At 45.8% G+C, this 24007-nt stretch overlaps 1 protein-coding gene across 1 annotated transcript; it reads left to right on the top strand.

Moving 5' to 3' along the window:
• Positions 1-3262: 3262 nt before the first annotated feature.
• On the top strand, positions 3263-23158 carry RRM1 (ribonucleotide reductase catalytic subunit M1). Its single transcript, XM_005230435.4, has 19 exons — positions 3263-3582; positions 4656-4744; positions 6517-6694; positions 7190-7290; positions 7948-8007; positions 9345-9384; positions 10351-10513; positions 11094-11235; positions 11885-11968; positions 12595-12756; positions 13349-13428; positions 13921-14122; positions 15591-15740; positions 17472-17693; positions 18104-18180; positions 19042-19177; positions 20430-20525; positions 21381-21569; positions 21911-23158. The coding sequence occupies exons 1-19, from the start codon at positions 3564-3566 to the stop codon at positions 22097-22099; spliced, it is 2379 nt and encodes a 792-aa protein (XP_005230492.1). The 5' UTR covers positions 3263-3563; the 3' UTR covers positions 22100-23158.
• Positions 23159-24007: the final 849 nt, after the last annotated feature.

Below are 24007 nucleotides of genomic sequence, written 5' to 3'. Positions count from 1 at the left end.
ACCTCATTCACATGGTATCCCCTGCTTTGGCTGGAGATGTTCCTCAAGGCCAGCAGCTCTCCACTTGCACCAGGAGTGCTGCCAGCCAGGCAGCCTGGCATTGCAACACTGTCAAGGCCTCAGGATGATTATTCTCAGGGCCCAGTCCAGTACATGACCTACAAGCACACAGCATAAGCCAGCAAGACTGGGAAAAGCAGGAGACCTTAATCAGGAGAACTGGAGAGACACTGTTTTCTGAAGATGCTTGCAGCCTGCCAGGGACAGTGGTCCCTGGGTGATGGGGAGCACAAGTGTGAATCTGCCCCTCCAAAGGGAAGACGTGAACTCAAGACTTGCCCAGCTTTACCAGCTATGTAGTCAGATACGTAATCATCAGCATTATCAATGGCTGCTTTGGAAGAGAGGCCTGAACCCTGTTCCCTGCTAAAAGGGAAGCTGGACTTTTTGACCCAGAAAATGTGTTGGCATCAGGACATCACATAGCTCCGGAGTGAGACAACATGCAAATCTCTGCAGCAATCTGATGGTCCAGCATCCTGGGCTCCCTACAGAGCATGCCAGTGTAGTGGACTTGCATGCAGGCTCCCAGCTCCTTTCATACTAGGTAAGACAGGAGTATGTGGCCAAGAGGTGGGAGGCACTCTTTCCTTGGTGTGACTGTCCCCTTGATACACGGCAGGATCAGATCCGTTGCTTTGTGGCTTCATATTGCTTGAACAGAAGGTACTGAAGCAATCGTGGTTTGGTTTTGAGTGCTGTGCTAGCTCAGCGCTTGTTTCCCACCTGGGAAAAGCTCAATGCCCTTGTGCAGTTGAGGTGCTAGCTGCAGGTGCCTGTGGCTCTGATAGTTTCTAATGAAGCAGCTTGTTCAGAAAAAGGAAATTTCTCTGTGGAAATCAGTAAAGGAGTAACAACAGGAACCTGTTAGCACAGCTGCTTCACTCCAGCCAGAGCTGTCTCAGAGCTGGGTGGAGGTAAAGTATTGCACAGCCTCAGGAAGTTTGTTTCTCGTTGCTACGTTTCCTCCCAAAACTCACCTCTCTGAAGAGTTGAGTTTATCTCAGCCATTCTGATCTCACCACAACATGCTGGAGGGGAGGAGGCTGGTTTTTCTCTGCAGCCGTTTAACTCACAACATACAGTCACATCCTCATAAAATGAAACCACTGCTCCACCTACTACTGTTTCTTTCAAAAAAGGGTGAATAAAACACAAAGTAGAATAACTTCAGGGCAAAGATCTGTGAGCATGGCTCAGTCTTCAAACAGATCAAAATGCCATGCTTTTTCCTTCTGTAGGCCTTTTCCCAATAAAATAGAGAAACAACCCCGAATTTATTCCCATTTCCTGATCACTTCCAAAAATTCTGCGTGTCACATCTTTGACATGAGAGCTTTTTGGGCTGACAGCCTCTGTGTAGTGCTCTTGTTTGGCTCGCTCGAGCTGAGTGGGATCAGGCTGACCTGCTGGTGCATGCTGGTGCACTGGACACCTTCAAAGCAAACCTGGGTGCTGAGGAATTGCTAACTGCCATTTTTTCTCTGAGCCTGAATGGAACCAACACCCTCATGTAGGAAGTCACAGTGGCCCATCCAGAAGAAATAAGAACTGAATTTCCAGCCACTTTGTGCCACCATAGCTCCTGGGATCTCTTTCTGAGACTCACAAGATTAGCTTTGGCTAAAGGGTAACTTGCACATTGGATGATGATACTCTCATGGTGCAAAACCTGAAGTTTCCGGTGCGGTGCCATACTCGCCTCTGCTTCCCCTTTCCCACTTGCAGAGATGAGGCCATGCAGCGTTAAGCTGCTCAGCATTGTCGCCTGCAGGTAGGTGTGCTTCTTGGGGTGGTTGAAGAAGCACTTCACAGGCTCTGTGCAGAAAAGGAAGATCCTGTAAATGATAAATGCAAGATATTATCATGCCGCTCAGACTCAAGTGCCACAGCTGCTGGTTGGCTGCTGGTTTCCAAGACATTCAGAGCAGGTTAGCAGAGGAACTACTGATGTTTTGGGTTGGATTATGTACATAAACCTCAGCACTGCTTTGGGTGCTGCTGCTGGTGAGCCCTGTCTGAACACCCAGGCACTAATGTGTCTGGTTCTGGGCTCCCAGTTCAGGAGAGACAGGGAACTACTGGAGAGGGTCCAGTGGAGGCTACAGAGATGATGAAGGGTCTGGAGCATCTCCCTTAGGAAGAAAAGCTGAGGGAGCTGGGGCTGTTCAGCCTGGAGAGGAGAAGACTGAGAGGGGACCTCACCAATGCCTACAAATATCTTAAGGGCGAGTGCCACGAGAAGGGGGCCAGGCTCTTCTCAGAGGTGCCCAGCGACAGGACAAGGGGCAACGGGCACAAACTGTAACATGGGAACTTCCATCCGAATGTGAGGAAAAACATCATTACCTTGAGGGTGATGGGGCACCGGGACAGGCTGCCCAGAGAGGCTGTGGGGTCTCCTGCTCTGGAGCCATTCAAACCTGCCTGGATGTGAGTCTGTGCAACCTGCTCTGGGTGAACCTGCTGTAGCAGGAGGTTGGGGAGGTCTCCAGAGGTGCATTCTGACCCCAGCCATGCTGTGATTCTGCGATTCCCTTGCCGCTGCAAGGAGCGAGCACTGCAGAAGATGGTGGATGCCCACAGGAGAAGGCTTGCCCTCCTGAAGCACAGGGGAGGGTGACCCTCATCAACATTGTCAGTCCTAATGTTGTAAGAGCAATTATAGTTTTCTTTAACATCCCAGAAGGTCTTTGTGGAGGGATGTGTGCCCTTGATGTCACCCTTAGCTGGGGCACCCGCCGCTTTGGCTGGGAATGGCAGCTCAGCGTCCCCCGCTGCCGGCCTTCAGAGCCCTCCGGGGACTGTGTGTCCCCCAGAGGCATTTCTCCTGACAGGGCCAGCTCCCCTCCTGCCCATGGCCCCAGCCTGCTGGCAGGAGAGCCTGGGCTGGGTGCCATGCTGGTGCACGGGCCACCATGCCCGTACAGGCCTCTGCCCCAGGGGGGCGGCGTTCTGTGTGGGGTGCAGGCAGAAAGGGGGTTGGGGGCGACCGCCTCTCGTTCCGAAACTGGGCCTTCCTTTATCATAATTGTAATTGCTATTGTTGCTGCTATATTGCTTATCGCAGGATGAGGGCGTTTTGTCCCTTGGCGGGCTCCATACGTCCCGCCCTGGAGCCGGCGTGCACCGCCCTTTCCCGTCCCACCGCCTCCTGCCGTGGGAGGCGGGCCGTCGGTCGCCATCTTGGAAGCGGGCAAGCGGGGTGTTGTTCCCCGGCGGGGTGGTGTTTCCCGGGAGAAGGGGTCGGGGGAAGGTAGGGATGGAGGAAGGGAGGAGTCTGCGCTAACGGTGAAAGGCAGCGCTGAAGTCGTTGGCGGTGGGGGGAAGAGCACAAAGACGGAGACAGTGCCCGGAGGCAAGATGTCGCCCTGAGCCTCAGCCGGAGGGGTGGAGCGCTACGGCGGCGCAGCGGGGTCAGCGCAGTTGGCGGGAGCGGGAAGCGCTTGGACCGCGCTTGGCGCTGAGGAGCCGTTGAGAGACCCGGGACGCCGACCGCCGCCATGCACGTCGTCAAGCGGGGTGAGGAAGAGCCCTCCGCCGTGGAGGGGCACCGGCCGGGCACGGGACTTCCCTCCGCACCGCAGGGGAGGGGATGGGGTCGCCCCTCTCCTCTGGGGTGGGGGTCTCTCTCATGGCTCCGAGTGTAGGGGGGTGGGGTAACTCCTTCTGCTTTGGGGGGGGTCCTCCTCCTCGCATCTGGTGCGAGGGGACGGGACCCCCTCTGCTTTGGGGGATCCCTTTCGTGGCGCCTGATGTGAGTGGACACCGGATCCCCATGGCTTTGGGTGGGTCCCTCTAATGGTGCCTGGTGTGAGGGGATGGGACCCCCTCTGCTTTGGGGGTCCTTCTTCTGGCACTTAAAGTGAGCAGATGGGGACCCCTACTCTGTTTTCAGAGGGTTCCTCATGGGATGTGGAAGGATGGGATCCCCTGTGCTTTGGGGGTAGCTTGCATGGCACCAAGAGTGAGAGGATAGCACCCCATCTGCATTGCAGGGACCCTGGAGTAGTGAGGAAGCTCCCCCAATGACACTGAGAGTGAGGGGTGAGACCCCTCGGTTTGCTTTGGGAGACATCCTCCACCCACCATGGCAACGTGGTCTGGGCTTGGTCCCCACACCTTTGATCAAAGGAGAGTGTTCGGCCAGAGGAGGAAACCCCAGTCTTTGGGGGACAGGGGGGCTAAGGTGGCCCTCACCTGGGTTCCCCATCTGCAGCGGTGGTCCCGAGAATTGCATTTATGCAAAGTTTTAGGTGTAGTGGGGTGGGAATTTCTTGGCCCTGTAGCGGGTAGTTGTACCCCTCTTGAAGTGGTGGGAGGTCCCTGTTTTTCCTCACGATACTGAGACCTGTGCCTCTGAGTGAGGGGTCCCGTGTGGAGCAGATCATCTGCAGCAGGAGCATGCTGGGGTGGAGGGGTAGTCTTGGGCCTAAACAGAGAACATAAGCGGGTTGTCCTTGGTGATTCCCATCCCAGGCTTCCCTAAAAGAGGGCTGGCCTCTTGTGTGAGGTGCTAGGTTAGGAGGATACTGTGCTTAACTCGTTCTTTATTGTAATGGGAGCTGTTGTGATCGCAACCTTTTCTCCAACAGATGGACGTCAAGAGCGCGTCATGTTTGACAAGATCACGTCGCGCATCCAGAAGCTTTGCTATGGCCTCAATGCTGACTTCGTCGATCCTGTGAGTCTGTCCTTTTTCCTGCTGTCCTGTTCCCTGCCCCTTGGGTGATAGCTGCTAAAAGCTGACAGTGGTGAGCAATTGTTACCCAGCTCTTCTCCTTGGCAAAAGCCAGCCATGGCAGCCTGCACAGGAATTCTGGGCAAATGCATTCACAATGTGTTTCTTCTAATTGTTTGTGTTCTGAGGTTTTTTTGCTTCACAGGTACAGAGTCTGAGGGTGGTGGGGAGAAAAATCAGTTTACCTATTGTAAATTGTTTTTACCTTAGACGTTGAAGCAATTTAGCTTCTTGTGCTTAAAAAAGAATTGTTGGTTGCTCCAATTCACATATTTTGGTTTTGGTACACTGCTCTCTATTTCAGTCTGCAAATTCTGAGCAATACTATATGGAAAGTAGCTCTTGATCTTCTCATCATAAAATAAGGTGCCCTTTCTGTCTGACAATATCCCCCTGTCATTATAGTATCCCTACTTTGTTTTTTCGAGCTGTGTACGATTTTGAGTGCATGTTGTAAGCTTGTTTGAGTGCACTTGTGTAAGCTTCTCCTTCCAAAGCCTGTACAGAGGCTGACTCCCTTGCGGATCCACCGATCTCTGTGAGACTTTTTTTTTTTTTTTTTTTTTTACACAGATGTGCAGACCCAGTGTGTTCATTCTGGAGTTGTCAACTTAGGCTTTTCACATCTCTATTGATCTATTTTCTTAAATTGCATCTGTAAAATATCTTGACATTCATTCTGCACCAGAAAGTAGCGCTCTTCAGCCATGGAGAGAGAGCAGGAGGAGGAGCGTTAGTGACTTGATTACTGAAACACAAAGTATACTGACTTGATCTCAGTGACGTAGGACAGAAGCAAGATTCCTATTCCTCCTGACTCTTAATAACCCTGTCTTAATAATGAAGCTAATCTTACACAAAGTGCCGCATTCTTATTTAGTCTGCAGTAGTGTGTGACATCTCTTCCTGGAACTGAGTTTCTCCTTTTGGACTTGGATCTTCTTGTGCCAGGTGCTTTACAAGCCAATGCTAGAAATCCCTGACCTCATGTGCTTACTTTCAGAGGGTAAGGTTTGAAAATTACAGGTCCTGGTTTTGTGAGGCTGTTGACAATTCCAGCACATTCAGCAGTTACCACGCTAGATCAGACCTCCCATCTCCAGTATAGAATATACTCTTCCTTGTAGAGATCAGTGCTAAATGCTTGAGAGAAAAGCAGAACATACTTTAGAGATGGTAGATGCAAAAGTCTTCCCACAAAAGGTCCTAACTGGCAGATGAAGATGAATTTAAGCCATGAAGCAAAAGCTATTGTATCCCTTCCAGGCTTGGTTTTTTTTTCGTTCTTGTCATGAAATGATTTTAAACATAGTGCTTCCATGTCTCAGAAACTGATAAAGTCAAGCTTCGTCTGGAGTTTCAAAACTTCCAAGCAAGTACTGTTTTAATCTCACTTTTTTCCGTATGAACTTTGCTGCTACTCTATCCTAGCCTTCAGGAAAGTGCAGAATAAAAACTGTTAATGATTCTGGATTGGCAGTTTCTGCTTTCCTCACGCTTTCCTCACTCTCCCTTCTGCCCCAGTATTATTTTGAAATTTTAGGAGTCAGTACCTCACTGAGAGGGTTTGGTATTTTAATTCACTTTTCTATTCAAACAGGGTGAATGGTACTGCTTATAGTGAAGCACATCTTACATCTCAAATGGTTGAAACATGAGGATTTTTTTTTTCCTCAACAACAGGTAGCTAACCTCTAGAATTTTCCTTTTTTCAGGCCCAGATCACCATGAAGGTGATTCAGGGGCTGTACAGTGGTGTCACAACGGTGGAACTGGATACACTGGCTGCTGAAACGGCCGCAACCTTGACCACCAAACACCCGGACTATGCTATCCTGGCAGCAAGGATTGCGGTGTCCAATTTGCACAAAGAAACTAAGAAAGTATTCAGTGGTAAGTCTCTTCAGGGGCACTTGCATAGCAATTAGTCAGAAAGGGAGTAGGAGTTTCAGGGGATATAAATAGGGAAATCTCTTTCTGAAGCAGAAGTTACTAAGTACCCAGGCTAACTAAAAATGCCATGGAGATGGAAAACATGAGTCTTAGGCGTGTCACAAGGAATATGAAATTGCCTGTTTTGTGAAAGGTATCTGTATAAGTAGATTGATGAAAAATGTAACTGATTGAAATTAGGTTGCACCCACTTTCTTTTCCATTTGTTATGTGTTATAAATTCTATTAAAAAAGCATTGTAAGAGAAGTGCATTTTTAAAGTTAACAGATTAGTAATAGTACTGAGCAAATAGAACAAAAGTTTCACGCTTGTAGAGCTGGAGGGCGTTGTTTTAGAGGATGGGTAGTCCTGCCTGTTAAATCCTTAAAAACAAATGGCAGGTGATGCATATATGTGTGTGGTTGTCCTTCTTTTTAAATACCTTTCTGTTGCAGATGTGATGGATGATCTCTACAACTACATTAACCCTCACAATGGGAAGCACTCACCAATGGTCTCCAAAGAAACTCTAGACATAGTTTTGGCCAACAAAGATGTATGTAATGGTTTTTTCACTTTTTCACTTTTTCAGTTTTAAAAATTCAGTGAACTAGTTCAAATAATTTATTTTTCTTATTTTTTAAGTGAGCCATGTTTGCTTTAGGACAGAAAGACAATGCAGAAACCAGTGCAGGTGGTAATTGCACTGTTTTGGAGAGTTTAAAAGAGAGGATGTAGGAATTTCCTTCATGTAAGGATGTTTCTGAATTAGAATCTTCTTGGTTGTCCTTGTAGTCATGATCAGCGGAACCGATTAATTTTGAGGAAAAGTACCTTTTGATGTAGCAATCTGTTTTGTTTGCACAAAAGGGAGAGTTGATGTTTGATTTCTGACTTCAGGTTGTTTCAGGTCTTTGTGCTTACGAGGAAGTCACGTTTGTATTTTCATTCTATGTTGTGTTTCTTAGTGTCTAGTTAGATTTCATTAAGATGTAGCCAACAATTGTGCATTATACTTGGAAAAAATTTGTTAAAACTGTGCATTTGTTGTTTCAAGCTAAGTGCTCTTCCCTACTTTATTCCTCTGATGTGATGTCAGTTTCACTAGATCTTTGAGGCCAGAAATGCCAAACAATGATAGCATTATTATACCTTAACGTGAGGCACAAAAAGGCTGTAAATGTAAATTTTTCTCTGTATTATTTCCTTTCAGCGCCTGAATTCTGCCATTATCTATGACAGAGACTTCTCCTACAACTATTTTGGTTTTAAGGTAAAAAGCACATTACTCATGATAATGAAGACAGCTGTTTTGATACTGTCCTGGAGCTGAGTCTTGTGGGAAGAGTGAGAATAGTTGTGGAACCATCTAGATTTGGGCAAGGAGGGCAAATGGAGTAGGTGGGACGTTAATGAGTTTGTTAAAAAACGAAGAGTACCTGCACAAAGCAGTTGCCTAACTAGGTGAATCATGTACTTTCTTCGTGGCCTCATTGTGTACCCTTGGCTGCTGTAGTATTTTAACTCTTGGGCTCTAACTGTTTCGCAGTAAATAGCAACTGAATGTTGTTGAAAGCTTCCCAGCTCATGCAATTCCTCAAGGAAGTAATCTAAATTTTAATAAACCAAAAAAGGGATTTTGGGTTTTCCCCATTGTTTTGTGTAACAGTTGTTCTCAGTGTGTCATCCCACGCATTTGTCTTCTTCCATGCTGCTGGCACATCTCTCCGACAACCGGTCCAGTCTGCTGTGCCCCCACCATCTGCTCCTCCTGCTCCCCTCACAACATACTGTTCTTTGCCTAGTTGTTTTAGTGTGCAATGCAGTGGGCTCTCTGGAGAGTTAGCTGGAGAGTATTTCACAATTCCATAGCACTGGGTACTTCAGGTAGTTCTTGTGAATCTAAGAACTGGGGGTCTTCACCTAGAGTTTCCATTGACACATCTGATATGGTGCCTTCTAGTCTGGGGGAAGTAGTCTGCAATGAGGAAACGTCTAGTGCATGTCAAGAGCAGAGCAGCTGTGGAAGCAGCATAGGCAAGGACGGAAGGAGGGGACCTTGAATGGGTGTGTGTGTTTCTATATGTATATAGGTATGAAATTCTTGACATCCTCTAATTACTGATGTAATCCAAGCTTAATCCAAGCATCTGCTCTAGTTGCAGCATTGCCATATTTCTAATTTTGTGTGTTCGACACCCAGCACTGCAGACTGTGATACAGGTTGTCTGGAAAGCATTCTTGTGGCACAACGGACAATACTTTAAGAAGGGACAGGGTTGTGGAGAACAAGAACTCCCTTTTCTTCTACCCTTCATTCACTGTGTGTTGAGAGGTAGCGGTGAATGTTGCAACTGCACGCACTACTACCACTCCATAATCCAAAGTATAGACTCCTCAGTGTTGGAATCTTACAGTGGACTTCTGTTTGGTTTTTTTTCAGTCATTAGTCACCTAATACCCTATGTCATTAACAAGAGGGGGACTGGAGTGCAGGGCTGGTGCTTCTGTTGAAGCCCAGGTTAAGGAGCATGAAGATACTTAAGTTTGGAGTTAATAGGATTTTTTTTAAAACTGTCTGTCTACTAAAATTCATTCCCTCTTTTTAAGACTCTAGAACGTTCCTACTTGCTGAAAATCAACTCAAAAGGTAAGAACTGTCTGTATCAACTTAAAATAGTATTTAAAATCAAGACCATGCATGGCTCAGACTAGGGGTTGAGGAGGTAAATAGGCTACCTCACAGCTTTCCCTATAGCATTCCAGTAAAAGCACCATGTACTGTTTTTAAAAAAATAGCAAAACATTCGTAGTAGGTTTTCTCTGGGCATGTGCAACTTCTTTCCTTAGGCTAAGAATCTAGCATTTTTTTGGTGGCAGTGGTATGCTTGCAAGGGGAACAGCTGATCATTAAAGAGCAGCACTGTGGCAAATTTACTTGAGTGTTCCAAATAATGGCAGCGTGACCTGGACAGCTGTACTTCACCTCTCTGTTCTAAGGACCTTTTTGCTTTGAAAGCTACCTGTTATCTGGGATGTAGAAGATGAAGCAGGTCGTGTCCCGCTGTGGACTTGTTTCATAACGCTAAGCACTTTCTAATAAATTTAAACTTGAAAGAGCTACTGGGCTATCTGTGCCAGTTATTGCAGGTCCTTAGCATGAAAATCCTAGGACACCAGAAAGATGAGAGGTTAATTGTAATATAATAAACTTAGCAATTGGATGCAGGTTTGGATATTTGATTGGATTTTAACTGTTAGTACAGCTGTGTGTTCACTTCTCCGTGTGTCCCATGAGAACAGTCACGCATTGGAGCAGGTTGTTGAGCGGGGTTATGCGGTCCTTGTCCTTGAGTTTTGAAAAACTCTGCTGGGTAATGTCCTGAGCAGACTGCTCTGACTCTCTCAGCTGACTGTTCTTTGAGCCCGAGATTGGACTGGCAACCTCCTGGAGTTCCTTCCAACCCGGTTTATTCTGTGATTCTATGAAAACTATGGCTCTCAAGTGGCCCACTGCATGCTGTTTGTAGCTTATTGCCATGACCTCTACGTCTGTCTGTACCAATAGTAAATGTCACACCGACATTCTGTTTTCTTCTTTGCTTTTTGCATTCAGTTGCTGAGCGTCCTCAGCATATGTTGATGAGAGTATCGGTGGGGATCCACAAAAATGACATTGATGCTGCAATTGAAACCTACAATCTTCTCTCTGAAAGGTGGTTTACCCATGCCTCCCCCACGTTATTCAATGCAGGTACCAACCGGCCTCAACTTTCCAGGTACCTTTGGCTTTCAAGTTTGCTTAGTGCATAACTGGGAGAAGATAAAGTTTTGGAGATCGGGTCTGTTCAAATGAAATAGTTTCACATCTTCTGAAAAGAGTAGCTGTGTTTTTGTGATTGTTCTATGAAGTTTTGAGAACTGTCAAATTTAACCTGTTACCTAGTGTAGTCTTTGGGGAAAAATACCTAGGTTTCTGTAAGCTTCTAAAGCCAGTGGTAATGTTTACATGACTATATTTTATTTAAAAGGTACCTATGTGTGTAGTCTTCTGTAGATTACAAAACAAATCTTGGTAATTGTTTTCTAAAACCTTCTAAAAGTAGTAAGCATAACTGAAAAGACTCTAAAAACCTTTTGCTTCAACAACACACGTTTAGGTAATACAACTATTGCTCATGATGTTTTTATAAAACTATCCTGTATTCCACTTTGCAACCTATGGTTTTGCTTCATTTATTTGCTTTGCATAGCATGTTAAAGATTCAGTGTTTACCTGTGTTTTACTGCAGCCTCGGTGAAATACTTCTTGACTTTTTGTTTTAATCTTTGTATGCTAAAGCTATTTGTTTTCATTAGTTGTTTCCTGCTGTGCATGAAGGATGACAGCATTGAAGGAATCTATGACACTCTCAAGCAGTGTGCACTGATCTCAAAGTCTGCTGGTGGGATTGGCCTTGCTGTGAGCTGTATCAGAGCCACGGGCAGCTATATTGCTGGGGTGAGCGTGCAGATGGTGTTCCCAGCAGAGGTTAACCTCTTGGTTTCAGGAAATCTCTGTATTTTGGTTGCCAGATCAATGCTGCTTCTACCAGTCAGTTTAACACAGCAGCTTGTCTAGCTCAGTAGTCCTTCCCTTTCCAGTATGCTCTAAGGCAAAAAGGTTGGTTTTCCTTTGTGTTTTGGCCTCCTAATAGAAGTCCTTCTAAAAAGAGGATCTTATTCCACTGTTTGATCAGACAATTCCAGCTTATTTATGTATGAGCAACCTAGAGATGTACTTAGAGACTTGTGCATTAGCTCTTTTCCTTTTTGTACGTCTTTAACTGCCCAAGATCATCTCTGAATGTGTGTTTGGTTTTTTTTGTCACAGCATATGTAACCTCTGCAAACCTCTAGATTACACAGTGTAGAGGAAGAAGTTAGGAGGTACATCTTTTTAAACTGTGGGACCAGTAGCCGATATATATATTTTTGTCTATTGGTAAAAAAGGTGTGGGGAAGGGAATACCAAATAACTGATGGGGGTGGTCAGTCCCTAGCTTTCAGCATAAAAGTTTTGCAGACTGCTGGAAGACATACAGAAAATGTAGGCCCATCTCTTCAGGCAGCTGCTTTTCAGTATTGATGGTTTTCCTGTGCCTCTGCAGACAAATGGAAATTCCAATGGGCTTGTTCCAATGCTGAGGGTCTACAACAACACTGCTCGTTATGTGGATCAAGGTGGAAACAAGGTACTGGCTTCCCCTTAAATTGAAGTCAAGAAGGGAACCTCAGGTCAGAGAGGGAGGTTCCACATCTGTGAAGGATTGACCCAGTAACATCAGTGAGTGATGCAGTGGTTGTAGATGAAACACAATTAAAATAGGGCGTTTCCCCCCCTGGTTGACATTCTGGTGTTCCCCTTTCACTATGCATTTTATCCTGCAGGTATGTCTTTTGGTATATGCCCGTACATGATACGCACATGTTAGAGCAGCCTCTTGCTGGTTGTTAGTCAGTCCTTGAATGCCCTGTAGTGAATTAAGGCATAAGGCTGTAGAAAGCTTCTTGATCCTTTGTCTTCACACAGTCCAATGGAGGCATGACACAATAAGTAAATCCAAGATTTATCAAGCTCTTGTTTACACAGAGGATATGTATTTTTGTTACTAATAATTTTTATTGAGAATCTGGAACTAATACCGTGGCCCAGTTGCAGTAAGTGAGAGAACAGTAATGCAAAAAATACTGAAATTGCTTTAATGAGAGTATAAAACTCACCTCCAGTTAGTTTATGGTATTGTGTGCAGTCGGGAGCAGTGCAGATTTGCTTTCCAAGGGCAATGTGTTCTGATGTTGACTGTGTTTTATGTAACAGAGACCTGGGGCTTTTGCCATCTACCTGGAGCCATGGCATTTGGATATCTTTGAGTTTCTTGACTTAAAGAAGAACACTGGGAAAGAAGAGCAGCGAGCCAGAGACCTTTTCTTTGCCCTCTGGATTCCTGATCTCTTCATGAAGCGAGTTGAAACCAACCAGGTAAGAAGCTTGATTGGTGCAGAGTAGGCCTGGTAATGGAGGAACAGGTGACCAGCCCTGGGATGGAGTTCATGAAAGGTTGCAGAGCTGTCTTCCTAGCAGCAAAGGAGCTTCTTGAAAGAGCTGCTGCACCATATTTGAGAAGTAGGCTGTGTAGGTAGACAGTGGAGTTGGAGAACTCCAGTGGGATACTTTGCTTCGATGTTTAGTCTGGCAGCCCATGACTTATGTACTTACACTATTACATTAAATTTTTACTCTGGAATTTTCTTAAAGCATCAAAATCTTCTCAGTAAATTGATCTGCTTATGATGGCTTGTGTTTGCTTTAAAACAGGTTACGTCTTGAGAACCAGTCCTTTCAGGACTAAACATGCAGTTTGGTCATAACTATTTGTATCATTCCTTTTTAAATCTGACTAGTCTGATAAAACACCTTCCCCACGTCTGCTGGCAGAGTTGGTTCCTGGATTCTTAGCAGGGGAAGTGTAATTTGCATGTTCCTGTTTACAGCAGGATTTGTTGATGAAGTTGTATGCCTTTAGTTAATGAGGTGCCTAAAGATTTTCTCTGAATGTTTTTCCTTCTTACAGGACTGGTCCTTAATGTGTCCAAATGAGTGTCCTGGCCTAGATGAGGTTTGGGGAGAGGAATTTGAGAAACTATATGAGAGGTAAGAAAAGTGAATAGACTTTTAAGTAGTAGTCACCCATTCACAGAACTGTCCTTGGAGTGTGGTGTCTGGGAGCCAATGCACGGGTTGGTGGTGGTGGCTCGTAAGTGGTCAGTGAATTCTGTTATCAGATGGTAAAAGGGCAAAGATGGGGAATGTCTGCTTACTGTTTGCTTCAAACTCTGACCTGCTGGAGATAGAACGATGTATGTATGATTGTTTTAGCTTGTTAAAGGGAAATTCTGAAGTGATCCCTGCTTAATGCGGTCGATGGCTTTGTTTTGAAGTAGTTGCGTAGGATGTTACAGTGAAAGATTTCTGTTTTCTTTAAACAAGGACAGTCTTGATACCCTGCTGATACTCTTCTGGCTAGTTCAGAAGAGAATGGGGTCTTGCCTGCCTGAGAACCTGATGTTGTGTTAAAAATTACTGTCTTTCACTGCTGGTTTTGGAGAGCCTGGGAATTATTAAGCAACATTTGTCCTCTTGCAGTTATGAGAAGCAAGGCCGTGTCCGCAGAGTGGTGAAGGCCCAGCAGCTGTGGTACGCTATCATTGAATCACAGACGGAGACTGGCACACCATACATGCTCTACAAAGACTCTTGCAACCGAAAGAGCAATCAGCAGAACTTGGGGACCATCAAATGCAGCAATCTGTGTACAGAAATAGTGGAGTATACCAGCAAAGATGAGGTAGGTGGAGAACAGGAACTTGTAGTGTTTAGGAAAGCTGTGCATGCTCTTGTTGCAGGTTTCTAGAATATTATAAAATCATGAAATGGTTTGGGTTGGAAGGGACCTTCAAAACCAGCCAGTCCCACCCCCTGCCAGGGGCAGGGCCCCCTCCCCCCAGCCCAGGCTGCTCCCAGCCCCGTCCAGCCTGGCCTTGAGCCCTGCCAGGGATGGGGCACCCACAGCTGCTCTGGGCAGCCTGGGCCAGCGCCTCGCCGCCCTCACGGGGAAGGGTTTCTTCCTCATGTCCAACCTAAATCTCCCCTCTCTCAGCTTCAAGCCATTCCCCCCTGTCCCACCACTCCCTGCCCTTGCCCAAAGCCCCTCCCCAGCTTTCCTGTCGGCCCCTCCAGGCACTGGGAGCTGCTCTAAGGTCTCCCCGCAGCCTTCTCCTCCCCAGGCTGCACAGCCCCAGCTCTCCCAGCCTGTCTCCATAAGGTAAGATGTATCTGACTGTTGGTTGGGGAAGGGAACAGGTAGCTAAGAAAATTCTGGGAATGTTTCAACTGAAGTACTTACAGCTCTTCCACTAACTCTGTGTGTGGGTTTCCCCTCCCTTCCAAGTCCCATGGAGGATTTGGTATAAAACAAGATACCCACTGAAGCGAACCTCTGAAAGTGTGAGGGAGAAGTGAGCTCTTTGGCTTGCTGGTAGCTGATGTAAGCATCTCTTCAGCTAGTGATTTGGTAAAACCATGCCTCTCTTACCTCCAGGCCTATGTATTAGTAACAATTCCCCCTGAGTTCCCTATGTACTACCCTAATCTTGGTGCTCTGTGGATGTGTTATGTTAGCATTGTGAACAAAAAAGAAAGGCAAAGGAAGAACATAGAAATGAGGAGTACATCATTGGGAATTTCTTGTGCAGTAAAGCTCTTGAGGCTGCTGTAACTGAGCATATCAGTTTCTACTGCCTGAGCCCCTAGTAGTTCTTTAGTTCACGCTTTTTGAACTACTCAGTATTCATAAAATCCTGAGTAGTCTAGAAGAGGTGGAGAGTCATCTTGCCTGCCTGCACTGCGTAAGAAATTGTAGCTGACGTCTTTCAGTTCTTCTGGGACTGGAATTAATGTTCATGTTAGAAAATGCCCTAATATTCAGATCAGCTGCAGATTCTAGTAACAAAAGAAATCGTTAGGCTTCATTTATGTAAGAATGGCTTGCAGGCGATAAGATTGACCAGGCCAGAGAACTGAATTTTTATTGTGATACTGACTTCTACTAATGCTTTTAAAATTGTTGTCACCCCTTTTTAACAACTCGTAAGATAACATGGAAACGAGGAGTGTTTTTTCCCCACCTTATAGGTTGCTTGATCCTTTTGTTTCCGTATAGTTTGGATAGAGGGTGTGTTCTGGAACTGAGATTGTGGGTTTTTTGCATGGGGTGTTTGGCTGGCATGCCTGTTTTCACTGTTTTCTCTCCACAGGTTGCAGTTTGTAATTTGGCCTCTATAGCCCTGAACATGTACGTCACTTCAGAGCATACGTATGATTTCAAGAAGCTAGCTGAGGTCACTAAAGTTATTGTCCGAAACCTGAACAAAATCATTGATATCAACTACTACCCTGTGCCAGAGGTGAGTGCAGTGCTGAGCTGATACAGGGCTGAAGGCATGCCAAGTGTCTGCTGACAAAGGGCCCGCTGTTCTGTGGCGATCCCAGTTCAGTCTTGGGCGGAAGCAATCAGTGAGGGATTTTGTAAACCTGTTTTGGCAAATAGTTGGGAGTTCCATGAACTACCTGTTTGCATTTGTGACCCCTTGTTAGTGGCTTCTTACGCTTTAACCCATAATGGTTCCTTAGCAAAGCAGTTGTAGAAAAAGCCTCCCCTTGAGATGATTCTGCAGTTGGAATTTTTTCATGTGTGAGGATTTCCATAAAGCACAGAACAGCACTAGGAATAGACTGGAAAGTGGAACAGAGAAAAGAGTGCTGGAAAGATCCCAAGGTGTAACTCGGTCTTTTTGGTTTTATGCACTTTTGGAGGGTGCATAGGCTGCTTTCTGGAAGGAAAGTGGGGAGAGAGTTGGCAATTGTTGAAGAGGAATGGGAGCAGGGTTTGTTGCATTGCAAGAACATAGAAAGGCAAGCGGCAGAGCTGGGTGTTGAAGGAGGAAATAAACAAATACCCAAAGTGTGAAGCCAAACCTGATGAGGATCAGATTTTTCTAGCATATACAATTTGAATGCATGCGTTTAAACAAGGCTTAGTGCTGGCTGCTGCACTTGGGTCACAGCAACCCTGTGGAATGCTACAAGCTTGGGGAGAGTGGCTGGAAAGCTGCCTGGGAGAAAATGGATGTGAAGATGTTGGTCGACAGCCTGGCTGAACATGAGCCGGCAGTGTGCCCAAGTGGCCAAGAAGGCCAACAGCATCCTGGCTTGTATCAGAAACAGTGTGGCCAGCAGGGCCAGGACAGTGATTGTCCCCCTGTACTCTGCACTGGTGAGGCTGCACCTCGAATATTGTGTTCAGTTTTGGGTCCCTCACTACAGGAAAGACATGGTGGTGCTGGAACGTGTCCAGAGGTGGGCAACAGAGCTCGGGAAGGGGCTGGAGCTCAAGTCTGATAAGGAGCGGCTAGGGGAGCTGGGGTTGTTTAACCTAGACAAAAGGAGGCTCAGGGGGAACCTTCTCGCTCTGTACGACTTCCTGAAAGGAGATTGTAAGCAGGTGGGAGTCAGGCTCTTCTCCCAGGTAACAAGTGACAGTACAAGAGGAAACAGCCTCAGGCTGCACCAGGGAAGGTTTAGACTGGATATTAGGAAAAATGTCTACCCTGAGACGGTTGTCAAGCACTGGAACAGGCTGCATGGGGATGTGGTGGAGTCACCATCCCTGGAGGTATTTAAAAGACACATAGACGTGGTGCTAAGGGACGTGGTTTATTGGTGGACTTGGCAGTATTAGGTTTACTGTTGGACTCGATGTTCTTAAAGGTCTTTTCCAACCTGAACAATTCTCTGATTCTGTTCTATGAAATGTCTTCACGGGCCTGTTTTTCAGAAAGTGCTTAGTGTTCACTTCTATATCATGGCTTCCTTTGTCAGGTTGAGCAGTTAAGGTTGGTGATCACTTCTAACAAAATTAATTTGGGTCATCAAAGTCTTGCCCCACCAAACAGCAAACAGTGGGGAACTGGGCAGAGTTGAAAGGCAGGTTGTTGCAAGAGAATGGATGGCTCAAAAGTTAAGGCAATGGTATGGATGAAAAATTCCTTTCAGAGGTCCTTTTCAACCTTATTTATTCTATGATTCTATGTAGTTGTGCTAAAGGTAATTATTCTCTTTGCTTGAATGCCACGCAGGCTGAACGTTCCAACAGACGCCATCGTCCCATTGGCATTGGTGTGCAGGGCCTGGCAGATGCTTTCATTTTGATGAGGTACCCTTTTGAAAGTCCTGAGGCCCAGCGCTTGAACCAGCAGATTTTTGAGACCATTTATTATGGTGCTTTGGAAGCCAGCTGTGAACTTGCCAAGGAGCAAGGACCGTACGAAACGTATGAGGGTTCTCCCGTCAGTAAAGGAGTAAGTACCAGGAGCTGTCGTGTCAGTGCCAAAGCTATGAAAAGCAGGTAATGTGACTGTGCCTGGCCTTTGATACAGAAGATGTATGACTGAAACACCTTAGGCTGATAATGTCACAACGGTACAAATGGTGCTTGAGTTTTCCTCCACAATATGGCTTCTTAAGTGCAGTAAGAAATGCGTAAGTTAAACTGAGGTGCAGAGAGCAATAAAAGAAAAGCAAGGCTCATCCTGTGTTGGCTGTCATCTTTAGCACAATTAAAAGATTGAGTGTAAGATTATGATAGAGGAGCTTTGCTGAAGCTGAATTGTAGAGAATAGTTAATAGGAATAACAGGTCATTTTACAATGTGATTTATAGTGTGGAGAAAAGAGTGCAGTCTAATGTGGACAATACCTGTGTTCTTCAGATTCTTCAGTATGACATGTGGAAGGTCACCCCATCTGATCTTTGGGACTGGAAGGCTTTAAAGGAGAAGATTGCTAAGTGAGTAGTCTTACACAGTTTGTATTAGATGTAAAATACATTCGTTGTGTTCTGACTAAAATCAAAAGGGCAGAAGGGTAAAAATGGTCCTATGTGTTTTGCCCCAGTAGATCTTTCTTCAAAACTGTTTTGTGGATGGCTAGCTTTTTCCCAAGCCAGAGAGAGCCCACCCCCTAGACTGGTTTAGGTGAGCTCTTACTTCATCTTGAATGAATCAGCAGAATGGTTTGTGTACCTGTTAAACAAATGTAGTGATGAGTTGGGACAGTGTCAGTTGGGTTTGGGAGCTCATGGAAAAGCTCTTTGGGAGCTGACATGGAAAAGCAGCTGAGCCTTGAACATCCTGAAGATTGTTAAATTGTTAAAGGAATTGTTAAAGCTGAAGTGCCTGTAATGAATTTCTTCAATTTGTATGGCTCTAATTTTAAAATTCAGTAAATCTGTCTCTGTCTTGTGTATGGAGAGTTCTCAGGCTCTTCGTGGGCTGCTCGTTTTGGTTTTGCCTGGGTGCTGTGGAGTTGTGGAGTGCCTGACAGATTTTTTGGGTTTTTTTCCTCTGCCTTTTCTCATGACTAAATAATTTGGGAAAGCCTCTGATAAAAGGCAAAAATAGCTAAGGCTTTAGTTACACTTCCATGTTGACCCACGTTACAAGTTTAGTGGAGCTTCCTTTTTTTTACTGCAGGTAATCTGAGGGTTTGCAGGTTACTGAGAAGTGAGATTTCTGAGCGTGTGAGCCCAGAGTTCCTTATACTGGCCCTCTTGCTCTTTGCAGACAGTATATAAACTCTGTTGTTCTTGGGTCTTTTCTGTCTTGTCTCACATGGTCGAAGCTTTCTAACTCTTGACTATTGTTATTAGATATGGTGTCAGAAACAGCCTTCTCCTTTCTCCCATGCCAACTGCTTCCACTGCTCAGATCTTGGGCAACAACGAATCCATTGAGCCCTACACCAGTAACATCTACACACGCAGAGTCCTCTCAGGAGAGTTTCAGGTATGTTGTGTGAAAGAGCTTTCCTGTTTTCGTATCTTTTATGACTTCCGCTGCTTAGGAAGACAAGATGGAGGCCACACACTTGGTAACTGTTCAGTTGGATGTTTATGTTGAAGGCCAAAAGCACCAAGGGGAACGTCAGGCCTGTACTACATACTGTAGTAGTACAGTTTTGCTTATTCCACAGCAGTCATTGTGGAATACTCAGAATTGTAAAGAAGTGCTGCTTTTGACTGGAAAAAACCTTTATGAGGTCTTCAAGATGGCCTGCAGGAGAAATTGCTAAACGAATGATGATTACTAAAGTTATTGAAGGGACATGCATGCTATGGGAAGAGTAACTGAGGCCACAGTGCTGCTTTGCACAGTCTTGAAGAAAGAGCTGTATTGTATGTAAAGTGCTGAAGAGATCTGAAGAGGTCATGTAAAAGCTTTGCAGATGCAGAGGGGTCTGCTGTTCAGGAAGGAGAAACAATATGAGTTCTGGAGGCTGGAATTAGCAAAGACCTCTATGTGAGGCCAGGGGAATATCTAACTGTTGGGGGGTCTGGTCTGTCCGTCCCCTCTGAGGTGTCCCCTCATCGATGTTAGAGAAAGCACTCCCATTTCCTCCTGACTGCAGGATCAAATCAGGCGTGTGTAGTGAGGTCAGAACAACAGGTTTATTAACCTGCTCTGCAGGTCAGGTGCAGGGCTGCTGGACAGTTGTCCCCAGTCCCAGCAAGCAAAAGTTCACTGTTTTTTCTTCCTAGATAAACAGCCTGCACCTCTTTTGTTCTTTCCCCTTCTGACCGCAGTCCTAGTGATTTTACTTATTTAGTAATTCAGGTTGTGGTCAGCGGCCCTGGTAAACCCAAATTTCTCCCTTTCACATCTCTTGGCGTTCTTCATGCGGGGGAGTTTCATACACTGCCCTTTCTCGTTTGTAATGTCTAGTAGCTTCTCCCATTACTGTCCTACTAGTTCAGCCCCGGGCTGGTGCCAGCTAGGCATGGCAGCCAGCCTTCTGTTGTCATCTGCTGTGGCCAGCAGCATCTCACAACTGTTACCTTGTTTTAACCTGGTGCCTAGTCTGGCCTCAGTGCTGACTGACAAGTCAAACTTTGTCAGTACCATACAAGGTCTTACTTAACCATTTACAAACTGCGTGCATTGGATTTGCCTCCTCTGGGAAGGTGTAGCTGCACCATAAGGTAGGGCGTATAGATGAGAATATACAGTGCTTTCATTCTTTGGGCTTTGCCCCTTGCAGGTGGTGAATCCGCACTTGTTGAAAGATCTCACAGAGAGGGGCCTGTGGAATGAGGGGATGAAAAACCAAATCATTGCCCACAACGGCTCTATCCAGGTACGTGTGAGAAACCAGGGAGAAAAGTGCAGGGACTCAACTAGTCTGTGAGGTGCTGGCAGGGGGGCTGTTTTGCTGCGGAGTGCTTTTGAGGTCTGCTGTATGAGTGACTCAGCTAGCCTGTGGAGGAAAAGCTGCAGTGTGTGGCATTTCCATTAGAAATACGAGGGGATGTGCCTGAGCTCAGTGATAATCTGTTCCTGCTGGAGCCTGCCCGTGTGATCGAGAAGGCCAATGGAAATGTGCTGGTTTGCTAGAACAAATACTGAGTCAGGCTGCTTTACTTTAGGCAGGTTCTGCAAATGTTTGGATTCCCATTTATCATAAAGATTATAAAGGGGTAATTTTGTAGCAGGGAGTAGCTGAGTATGTGACATCCAGATCCAGAAGTTACATGTAGAAGTCTGCGTGGGATGAATCATTTATGCTGTGGAGTCTGAAATGCTACTGTGGCTGTTACGCTTGGTATCATGCGTGCTAACAAAGTGCGTCCACCTTGAAGTTTGAGGGAGTACTAGCTGTTGGGTTGCTTTTTGTAAGACCTATTCAGGGCAAAACAGTAATGGTCTGTTTGCAAACAGCTTTTTCTCTCAAATTTCCTGGAAGAAGCTGTCCTCTTTCAGCAGCTGAGGTTTCTTTACGCTTGTGTGCTTTCAGAATCGGGATGCTTGGATTCAGTGATAGAGTTGGGCTGTAAAAAGCCTTAGTTCTGGTCAGGACTGCTGAAGTTTCAGCAATTGGTGAAGAATCCGATTTATAAAATCAAATAGTATTTGTTAAATTTTTTCAAAAAAGTGAACATTTGGGCTGTCACTGGTTACACTGCATTGGAAAATTCTTCCCTCTTCCTTTTAGAATATACCTGAGATTCCTGATGACTTGAAACAACTCTATAAGACAGTGTGGGAGATATCCCAGAAAACTGTCCTCAAGATGGCAGCAGACAGAGGCGCTTTCATTGACCAGAGCCAGTCTCTCAACATCCATATTGCAGAACCCAACTACGGCAAACTCACCAGCATGCACTTCTATGGGTGGAAGCAGGTATCTGGGAGGGGTGGGTGGGAGGCGTGTTCAGAACAGAGAGCAGATGCAAGCTGCTAAGTTCTTTCATGAAAAGTTGGTCTCTCTGATTCTTAGAAGGGTAAACGGCTGTTTCCTTCCATGAATCTGGTGTTACTAGTGGAACATCTCTCCAAAGCAGTAAAGCTGTGGATGCTTGTAGCGTTGCTCCCATTAGTCCTGGCTACTGCTAGATGTGACTCTGAGGCCAGTACAGCGGTATGGGCTAAGGGAGGTCAGCCTCAGCAGTTCAGAGTTTGGCTGTATTACTCGCCTGACCTCCAGCTGATTCCAGCTCTTAGACTCATGCTTTTGCTCTGCAGGGTCTGAAGACTGGCATGTACTATCTAAGGACAAAACCAGCTGCTAACCCCATCCAGTTCACCCTGAACAAAGAGAAACTCAGAGAGCGAGAGAAGGCCTCCAGGGAAGAGGAAGAGAAGGAGAGGAATAAAGCAGCCATGGTGTGTTCCCTGGAGAACCGGGATGAGTGTATAATGTGTGGCTCCTAATGGATCTACCCTGCAGTACCAGCAAAGCCATTTCACCTGCCTGGAGTCTTTCTAAGATAGAAACAACTAGTGTTACTTCAGGATGTAGTGGCTTGCTGGAACTGTGGCAGGGAGGGGCAATCACAATAGTGTTGTTGTAGCTTCCCCATCCACTTGGGGGTTGGTGCACAGGTATGGATAGGGTGCATGAGAAGTTTGTATATTGCTTTTGTAGCTGAGCTTTCTGAAAAGTTAAGTGTTCTTGCATGGTTTTACATTGAACCCTATAGGCAGGACTTCTGAACAGACAGGGGAAGTGCTAATGGCACTTACCTTAAAGATCAGTCCTGGGGTCTTCAGACAGTTCTTTTCATTTACTAAAAACTGTTACTTGTGTCTTCAGAGAAAGAAGCAGACCTGAATGGTATTTTTTTCTTTTCTGTGAAAGACAGGCAGCAAGAAAACATCCCTAGGCTGGGTGTGTCGTATGCTTGCTGTGCTGCCTGTCATGGCAAAGGAGCAATTTATGTTAAGGTTAGAAAGCTGGAGTGTATGCCCATCTGCCAATGAGACCCTTCTCCCACCATTTCTTACTCCTTGTCCCCTCCTGTTCCCTTTTCAAAAAGCTTTTTCAAGGAGCAAACTGGTGGTAGGTGTGTTGCTGCCTGGAGAGTTCATCTCCATCCCAGCCTGACAAGGCAGAGCATTGCACTTGGTAAATACTCCTTTTCAGTTTTGACCAGGGGATGGCAGAACTGTTGCAGTGCATTTTATTTTGTATGGAAAACCTACTCTTAATTTATCAGTTTTCTGGTAATGGGCTTCCATGCTGCCCTTGGCTAGAAGGCCTTCTGAAGCACACACACAATCTTTTTTTTTTTGGAGAGCTACATTTATCCACCGCAGCTAGTTATTGGATCTTTTCGAAGTAATACATTTTTACTTATCCATGTACTTAACTCCCTGCTCTAATGCGATGGGGCTTCACCATTCAGTTCTTAAATATTTATTGAATTCATGTACCATACAACTAACCCTTTAATCCAGCCAAACTCAATAAAATGTGGAATGTGAAAGGAATGAGCAGTGGTTTCTTGGGAATGGCTTCTTTGATTAAAAATGAATTGTAGCAGCTGGAGGCTGGTGCCTTGTTTGTGAGCCCTACACCTCCTGCGCACAGTTCCTTCCAGAGAACTCTCTGAAGGCTCTTGTTGTGTAAAACAGAGCATGTAAGTGGAACCCTGTATTTGCTGGGGCAGCCGTGCTTAGCTCAGTAGGGTGTCTCTTGTTTTGTGTCATTTTGAAGACTGGAGCTTAAGGTAAACGTGGAGGGGCTGAACTAGTTCCCGTAACTTGCAAAGGAGGTGTGTCGAGGTCATGGCAAATCTGGGACTGTGCTAGAGGTGAGGCTTGAACCCTTGCATCTTGTTTTTCAGTCCACCACAACATATTTCTTCTGCTTCTTTGTCTTAGAAATTTTTCTTATAAGGCACCACTGCACATATGTTGGGAAGGGGCGCTCTCTGCTTCCAAGGGAAGGCCGTTGTGTCTGATCACCAGTCCTGGTGGCTGTGCCACCCAAGAAATTTCACCAGAAAGACTCTGAGGTGACAGGGCCTTTTGACTACAAAAATCCTCTTTCCGAGTGACTTTTGGGAAGTTCAGAAGTTGCAAGGGCTGGGGCAGGGTTGATGAAGAAGCAGAATCCCTCTGGCAGAACATGCTAACCTCACCTGTCGGATGGGGCAGAGAGAGTTTAGTGAGAACTGAAAAATTATGTGTTGGGGTGTCAGCAGGTGTGTGGGGAAGGCATGGGCTGGCAGCAAAAATCTGCTGAGGAGCTGCTGTTGAGACCGTAATGGATGGGTTTGGGGAAGTTACAAAGATTCTTGTGCCTGTCTGTTCTCACTTACTCGCTGGAGAACTTCA

Source organism: Falco peregrinus, chromosome 4 (assembly GCF_023634155.1).
Source record: "Falco peregrinus isolate bFalPer1 chromosome 4, bFalPer1.pri, whole genome shotgun sequence".
Classification (NCBI taxonomy): domain Eukaryota; kingdom Metazoa; phylum Chordata; class Aves; order Falconiformes; family Falconidae; genus Falco; species Falco peregrinus.
Note: the sequence above shows the minus strand (reverse complement) of the source record. Positions and strands in the feature narration are given on the sequence as shown.